Source organism: Muscardinus avellanarius (assembly GCF_963383645.1).
Source record: "Muscardinus avellanarius genome assembly, chromosome: 13".
NCBI lineage: Eukaryota > Metazoa > Chordata > Mammalia > Rodentia > Gliridae > Muscardinus > Muscardinus avellanarius.
The window spans coordinates 11,766,401-11,774,702 of NC_137799.1; the positions used below are offsets into that span (position 1 = coordinate 11,766,401).

The window sequence follows — 8,302 nt, forward strand, 5'->3', positions numbered from 1 at the left end:
GGGTGTGTGGCCGGGAAACGCAGGATCTGCTTCCAGCCTCACCCCAGTCTCCCCGGCCCCCTGTCCTACTGTGGGTGGTGCCCCGACCCCAAACCTGCCAAGCATCCTCGGAAACAGGTTCCCTGCTCGAGTGGCGGGTCCCTGCTCATTCTCTGGACAAACTGTCCCCTTTATTGTGACAAAGAAACTGGAGGCTTCATGGTGACTCTCCCGGGGCTGACACTGAACCCCATATCTGAACTGGGGGGGCCTCCTGGGGACAGAGCAGCCAGGTGAGCCACCACGGCCAGCTGGCCCGCACAGGAGAGGAGAAGAGAGGAGAGGAGAGGAAGGCACTGGTGCCGAGCCCTGGAAGGCGAGGGAGGCAGCGCCACATCTCTGTCCTGCTGAGATGGGCGCTGGTACATCACCATTTGACCGATGAGGAAACCGAAAAAAAAGCGGGCAGAGGGCCTGGAACGCGGGACTGGCACGTATTAATCATTGTTATGTGTGGCTTCTGCCGTCTGTAGTATGGGGCTAATGCCAGCTCTGACTTCCCAGCAGATAATCCGGGGCGGGGTGGACGAGCTCAGGGGGCCTGGGCTGTGGTTGTAACTGCCGTCACTGTCCCCGCCCACGGGGGTCTGCTGACCCAGGTCGACCTCAGGCACCTCCAGGTCAGGCCGGCCGCAGCCCTGTGGCTTCACGGCTCCTCCCTGGCCCAGGACAGCTTGCCGAGGGACCCAGCTAAAGGCCAGCTGCCCTGGGCCTCTGTCCAGGGCCGTGCTGTGGGCCACTCACAGGGCAGTACCACAGGAAGCCATTTCTGTCTCTCCTGCCCTGGCCCAGGGTCCAACCTCTTGGTTTCTGTCAAGATAGAAGAGAGGGCTGGGGTGCGGCTCAGGGGGAAGTGCTTATGTAGCATATACAAGACCCCAGGCTGCATCCCCAGCACCACACACACACACACACACACACACACACACACACACACACACAGATCATTAGGCCACGGGGCCAGGTCACCTCGGTCGCCAACTGCACCTTCCCTAGGAATACCACCGGCTTCCTTGGGCCGAGGCAGGCGTGCATGGAGCCTGGGGGCAGAGGTGTTTTGGACCACTGTAGGTGACCCCCACCCCCGAGAGCTCTGAGAACCCTGGGCTCTCTAAGTCAGATCAAATTAGGCCACAAACACACGCCCACACCCTTGGTTAATCTGAGTTTAAAATATTTGAACCACAATAAGCCTCAGCCACTGACAAATCCTCGTGTTTTTTTTTTTAAAAGCAGGAGCATAAAATTACATGTTAAAAGAATAAAAATGCATCCGCCCAATTAATTTTCTGAAATCTCATTAAAAAATTTAGCCTGACTAAGTCAGACTTCTGACCTGAATTTTAATCATCTGTACACTGGATGGGTCTCTTTTCCCTGATATTTGCAATGCATCATTAATTTTAAGGCAACCGCTCCCATGATTTCAAAAAGCACACTTCATCAGAATGACATCCCCTGTAAACGAATTTCACCTTTAAAGACATCTGACACCGTGGATAGGGAACGTCTAATGGACGCTGTGTATGTGTATATAGCGATATGGTTTACATTTGCGTTGTGCGCAAGAATGGCACGATTTACACAGAGCCCAGGCTGTCAGGCGCCTCACAAGGCCAGCCCTGCTCAGCTCTTCACGGTCTGGCTAATTTCTTTTACTTCCTTTTTTCCTTCCTCTCTTTCCTTTCTGAGGAAGAAAGGTTTATTTGGCTTGCAGCTCAGAGGTTCGGTCCACAGTTGGCTGGCTTCAAGGCAGAAACGGGGTGGCAGAGTGTGGTGGTGAGCGGCTCAGCTATGGCAGCCGGGAAGGAGCGAGCACGAGAGAGAAGGGAGAGAGAGAAGGATTTCTAGCTAGTTTCCAAAGAAGAGCTAGGCCTTCCTCTCAAAGACCCAGTGGCATAAGGACGCACTCTGGGGCCACAGGGCCTGGGCTGAATCCCGCCTCTAGAAGGTCACCTCTCCGTTTTCCTCCCGGCATAAAGGAGCACTCGGTCCTCCCTCCTCTGCGTGGGTAGGAGGACCACGGAGGTAAGCGGCAGGCACCGTGCTGGTGGCGGGACCATCCCCACCTTACCTTGGGGGTCCGCTCTGGGCTGTATGCTGTGAGCCCGTGCTGTGAACGCGTACCCGCTGCGGGGGAGACACCAGTGGCAGACTTGAAGTCCCCTCACTTGCAGTGCTCCCCTAGGAGAGTCCTCCTTAGTCCAGTGCAGAGAAAGCAGAGAGTCTAGAAACCACAGAGCACCGAGCCACCGGAGGCTGGGGACAACCTCGCCACCTCCCCCACTCCATCCTTTCAGTTACGAGGTGCAGCTGGCGTTCCCCATGGAACTCTCTAGAATCCTCCCTCCTGGTGCCCAGGCCCCACCTAAGGCTGAGGCAGCTTCTCTCCTGGTGGGGCGGCAGCCTCTGCCTCTGCCTGTTTTCACCCCACTGGAGCCTTGGGCCTCAGCTTGGCCCAAGGCTCCAGTGGGGTAAAAACTGCACAAATTGGGCCACAGCTCCAATCTAAAAGTCAAGCCCCGCAGTCCCTTGCCAACCTGACACCCGTAACGGGCTCCCCATTCACTAGAGACTCAATTCCACACCATACAGAATGAGTTTGAGATCTTTCAGAAACACCGCCCGCTCTCCCACCCTGCTCTAAGCACGGGTATTTAAGCACCTTGTCTGACCCCCTGACCACACGCCTTTGGGTCTGGGGCTGCAAAGCTTTCTTCCCCTTCTGGAATATCCTCTCCCTGTTTTACCCTAACCTCCTATCCACTGGACAAAGTAGTCACCCATTCTCTGGGCTCCTCGGTATCTGTCCATCCTTCTGCCTCTGTGTGTGTTTTATCTATTTACACAGAGCGGAGCTCTCCCCAGTAGACTGTGAGCCCCTGATGGCTCCCAGGAGAAATCAAAGAAAAAGTTACTGAATTTACAAGCATTAGCAAACACTCTTAAATTGTGTGTGTGTGTGTGTGTGTGTGTGTAACACTGGGGATTGAACCCAGGCTATTCTACCTCTGAGCTTACACTTCTGGCTCTATTTTTTTTAAGTCCCAGAGGGCCTCTCTCTGAGTTGCTGAGGGTAGTTTTGAACCTGCGATCCTCCTGTCTCTGCCTTCCAAGTACTGGAATTAAAGGCGTGCGCCACCACACCTGGCTCTCCCTTGAATTTTAATGGGCACTAATATTTAGTTATTAAACCACACCCAAACACCCTGATTTCTCTGGGAAGATTCTCATACAGATTTTGGGCTGGGCATGGCACACCTACTGACCGCTGCCCTCTGTCCCTGCAAAGTTCAACACACTTAAGTAGAGCTGACCTGGGCCCATCCCGAGCAGGCCGCGCCAGGCTTCCCAGGGGGGAGGCGCAGCAGCGGGGCTTCTCAGGCCGGAGCACCTTGCCCCTTCTTGGAAACTCATGTTCTCAGTGGGTCGGCCAAGCCTTGCTTTTTATTCCTGATGAAGATGTCCTGGGGAAATCACGTAGCACAGGGCATGTGAGGCCTCTTCTCAGCTGCATGCGTTCATTCGCTAGAGATCGCAACAAAAGCACGCACGGTCAGCTCTCCTAAGAGCGCGTGGATTTCAGGTTCCGCAAATTCGTTCACACGATGATCGCTCTCAGAGCTAGAAAACTGAGGTGGACAAGCTACCAGCCTTGGGCCTCAAAGGTGAACGAAACCCCCAGCTGGAGTGCCTGCGGTTTATGTTCTGTCTACATTGGAGGTATTATTCTGCTCTGGGGTCTTTAGCTGTGAAAATTGCAGTGATTTTTTTTTTTTTTTTGGGTGGTACTGGGGATGGGCCCCAGGGGCATTCTACCTCCGAGCTACACCCCCAGCCCTATTTTTTAGTCTTTCTTTATTTTTGAAACAGGGTCTCACTGAGTTGTGGAGGGCCTCACTTAGTAACTGAGGCTGTCTGCGAACCGTGATCCTCTGGTCTCCGCCTCCTGAATGCTGGGATGACAAGCGCGCGCCGCCACGCCCGGCTCCTGTTGGATGTTTAAAGTCTATCGTCTCAGCTAGGCGTGGTGGCGCACGTCTATAATCCCCCTACCTGGGAGGCTGAGACAGGAGATCGCAGGTTTGAGGTCAGCCTCAGCAACTTAGTGAGACCCTGTTTCAAAATAAAAATAAAATCAAGTTGGGGTGTAGCTCGGAGGTGGTATGCCCCCGGCTCAATCCCCAGGACCACACACACACACACAAATGGATATCATCTCATTATGCCCATTTTACAGATGAGGACTTTGGCCCAGCTGCACTTGGCTGCCGAGGGATGGAGCTAGAACAGAACCCAGCCTGGCTCCATGCTTGAAGGATGGTTTCAGGAAACTGCCTTCCGCCATAACCAACCAGCATGCCCACCACCAACTTAAGGCGTTTTTCTATGTCCTGAAACAGGCAAGATTCAGCTGTGATGTGTCCCCAGGTGGGGTTTAACACCAGCGCTTCCTGAGAGGAAGGCAAGAGAGGACCCACTGTCCTCCGCTCCTGCCCCTACCTGCAGCGGCCCAGCACGCACGTCCTGCGCCTGCTTCGCACACTGGCCAGATGCTGGTGGGACCCGGGGCACCTTCGCCTGACAGCCGCTGCCCTGAGTGCTCCAGCGCTGAGTGATCGTATCTAATTACACTTAACTATGTCATTACCCACTCCAACATGTGCGGCGAGACGCCGAGGACACGGCCGCCACTGGGGCCCACCACCTCCTCGCCTCGTGCGAGAAATAATTACGGGGCTCTCTCCTCTGCCAAATGAGGCTGTAATTAACCCTAATTGCTCGAAATGCAACTGGCTGATTCTGGGAGATTAATCAAGGGGGATTCAATTGTTAGTGAATGACTTAGCATGACAAATCGCTACATTACAGAGCTGGTCCCGCTGCCCCAGCCATCAGCGCCGGGCCCTGGCGGGGCCTGCGCCGACCGCGGCAAGGCTGTGCCGGCTTCTGGGGCTCTGCCTCCCAAATCCTACCTGGGAAATGGATCCCTGCATCTCAGCCAGGAACAGGCATGCAGGGTGCAAAGGGCATTGATGTCCATGGACCTTCTGTGGGTGCACGCGTGCGCAGACACATGCGCACACATGCGCGCGCGCACATGGTGTCCCCAGCTTCGGCATGTAGAGAGGGTGAGCAAAGGAGGTTTCAGACCCTCCTGCTGCACAGTTACAACTTGCACAACTGATGTGGCAACTCTGAAGTTCTCCAACAGGAGCCAGGGAGCGAGACGCTGGGACAAGCCCCCGTGGCTCAGGCACGTGACTGACTGTCCCACAGCCTCCCCTCGATTTAGGTCCCGCCGCCTTAGGACCAAAAGCAAACACTGAACAAGAAGATGCCGTCAAGCCGGGCGTGGCGGCGCACGCTTGCAATCCCAGCATCCGGGAGGCTGAGACGGGAGGACTTGGGTTCGAGAATGGCCTCAGCTACTTAGTGAGGCCCTCCGCAACTCAGTGAGACCCTGTTTCAAAATAAAGAATAAAAAAATAAATAGGGCTGGGGGGTGTAGCTAAGAGGCAGAATGCCCTGGGTTTAATTCTCAGTAACACACACGCATGTGCATACACACACACAGACACACACACACAGACACACACACACACACACGCCCCCAAAGGCCACCTGGCTCCCCAGAAATCCACGGCAAGGGTGAGGCAGGCCCAAGAAAACTGTTTCCAAAATTCTGCTGTTCTAGACAAAAACGCTTAAGAGGCCTGGATACCATTAAGATCCAAGTGGGAGGCGGAGGCGGCGGAAGGAGGGACTTTCTGCCCGCTCCCCACGTCTCTCGCTCTGGTGCCCTTATCTCTGGGCTGAAGCTGCTGCACCCACACAGAAAGCCCCTGGGTCAGGACCCAGGACTGGCACCTCAGCCCAGAGGGGAGTTCTCTGAGTACTGCCGAATTAAACGTAGGTAGTAAGCTCCCACTGCTGGGAGTCTGTCTAAAGGTGCTGGGGAGCTTCCTCCGGCGACTGGGAGTTGGGGTGAAGGAGCCTCCGTGTTCCCCAGAGATCCCCGAGGTCCTGCAGGCGAGGAAAAGGCTTACCTGTGGGTCGGCAGGGTGCGCTGGCCCCGGGGTGTGGCAGAGGCTGTTGGGGTTCCCTCCGTGGGGCATGTGGCTGGGCTGTCCTGCCATTCTGCATGCCAGACTCAGGAGGGCACGGGCTGCAACAGAAAATGGGGCCCGTTCACTTTCTCCTCCAGAAGACCCGCAGGAGGAGGGTCGCGCTCGCCCCGGTTTGCAGATGTGCAAGCTGAGGACGCCGCAGTTAGTTACAGAACCTCCCATGGCCACCCGGCTCCGAAGCGGCAGGACCAGGACTCGACGCCCCGCAGGACACGCTGTCCCCCACAGTGCACCCTGGCTGGTCACCAGGATTATTTCCAGGTATGGAATGCCAGCTGGGGGTCCCTGGGCCACAGGGACAGTGCCAGGTTCAACCCTGCTATGTTCTTCCCACAGCCTCTTTAGGAAAACGAATGTCTCCATCCCCCGTTGCCACTCTTCCATAAACCCAGTATGGCAGCAGGAAGAACTGAGTCAGACCCCAGCAGCAGAGCAGGAAGGACCCCTGTATTCACGCTCCCGCTGGGCCTTGGGGCGCCTGGCCCTGTGTGCTGGAAAGTCCAGGCCCATGGGTCCTGCTCAGTGTCCTGGGCGAACCTCCAGGTGGGACCCTCTGTGGAGAGAAGCAGCCCTTCTACCTGCAGGGCTGGGGTGGCCCTGAGAGCCCAGGAGGTGCACAGTGGTAGCCATGGCAACCACAGCCGCCATGCCAGATTCAGCACCCACAACAGGCCCAGCCCCGAGCCAAAGGCCATGGTATCTCCCCAGAACCATCTGCTCCTGTGTCACAGGCAGCCTCTGGCCTCCTATGGGACAAGGGCCTCCAGGGCAGAGGCTTGAGCTGGTGCACACAGACGCTGTCCCCATGGTCCTCCTTGGGGGTTGGGGGGAGAGCTTCATACGCCCATAACAGCCATGATGTTTCTGCAGTACCGTCCATCGTAGGCGGGGGCTAGGCCAGGCTCCCGCGGGGCATACCCAGAAGGCACCAGCACAGCTGGAGCAGGAGGTGAGGCCCCTGAACCCAGCCGCTGCATCTATGACCCGCCTGGGCACCCCAACCTCTCGCTTAGCCACATCCCAGGCAGGACCCCCAGATGCCAGCCTGGCTCTCAGTGAATGCACCCCAGGTGGCTCTTAACTAACACTGGCATTAAAGCCAGTCCTGCTTCAGGTCAGTGCACCCCCACTCCAGGGATTCCAGCAGGGCCAGTGGATCTTGTCTGGGATAGTAGCCTTGCTAGTCTCCCTCCCATCCCGGTCTTGCCTCCCCACTCCCCAGGGGGCTCCAAAGAGCACAGTCTTAGTAAATCCCTTGCCCACATGGCATTGTCTCAGGGTAGGATTTTAGAGAACGTAATCTAAGAGACCATCAGTATTAGTCTGTTTTCTGCTGCTATAACAAAGTTCCTGAGGCTGGATGGCCTTATTATTAAGAAAAGAGGTTTATTTGGCTCACGGTTATGGAGGTTGGAGCATCAGCATTGACTTGCTCTGGCGAGGACCTCGCTTGTGGCACACAACATCACAGGGTGGGGATGCACAAGGGAGGGCGCAACCACAGGGCCAGACAGGAAGCCAGAAAGCGGGCCAGGGGCCAGGCTTGGGGTTCTATAACAACTCAACTCTCCAGTACTGTCTCGGGGTTCCTGTTGAGAACTACCGTGATCCCTTCCACGGGCAGCTCTGCAGCAACCTAAGGACTCCCACTGGGCTCCACATCCTCTCATGCAGCCATCCTGGGGGATGAGCTCCCAAGGCACGAATCCGAGGGACACACTCGGACCACATCGTCCACTCTCCCGAGACAGACTCTGCCTCTTGTGTCTCTCGCCTGCCACCCGCACCCCAGCCGGCCCCACCAGCCAAATCCCAAACAGAGCCTCTCCTGGCCCAGTACGTCAGCGACTGCGGCACGCTGTGATTCCGCAGACCGTGGCGTGAACACAGGCGTGCCCTGGGCAGTGGGAAGGAAATCCACACCTCTGGGTTGTCACAGCCAGTGTCCTGGAGATCTGGCCACCGTGTTGTGGGCCGCCAGTTACTCCCCACCGCCGCCTGCCTCCAGCTCCCGGGATGTCTGTGCCGCCTCTCGGCACAACCCCCACCATCCCCTGCGCTTGATCTTCAGGGTCCCTGGAGGGCACCCCAGCACGCTTACGAGGTGCACCCCAGCAGCCAGTGATCTCAGC

General features: G+C 56.7%; 1 protein-coding gene across 1 annotated transcript in view; it reads right to left on the reverse strand.

The window, feature by feature from the left end:
* The window catches only part of NEK6 (NIMA related kinase 6), a gene marked incomplete at its 3' end in the record, with an annotated part of 28,775 nt that extends 22,570 nt beyond the window's left edge, over positions 1–6,205 (reverse strand). Inside the window, exons 1-5 of the mRNA XM_080708885.1 lie at positions 6,090–6,205; positions 5,765–5,864; positions 4,543–4,595; positions 2,114–2,169; positions 537–768 (exon numbers count right to left, since the gene is read on the reverse strand). Coding sequence (XP_080565011.1) covers positions 537–768; positions 2,114–2,169; positions 4,543–4,595; positions 5,765–5,864; positions 6,090–6,179 — 531 coding nt within the window. The 5' untranslated portion in view covers positions 6,180–6,205. The remainder of the gene's footprint in view (positions 1–536; positions 769–2,113; positions 2,170–4,542; positions 4,596–5,764; positions 5,865–6,089) is intronic.
* Positions 6,206–8,302: the final 2,097 nt, after the last annotated feature.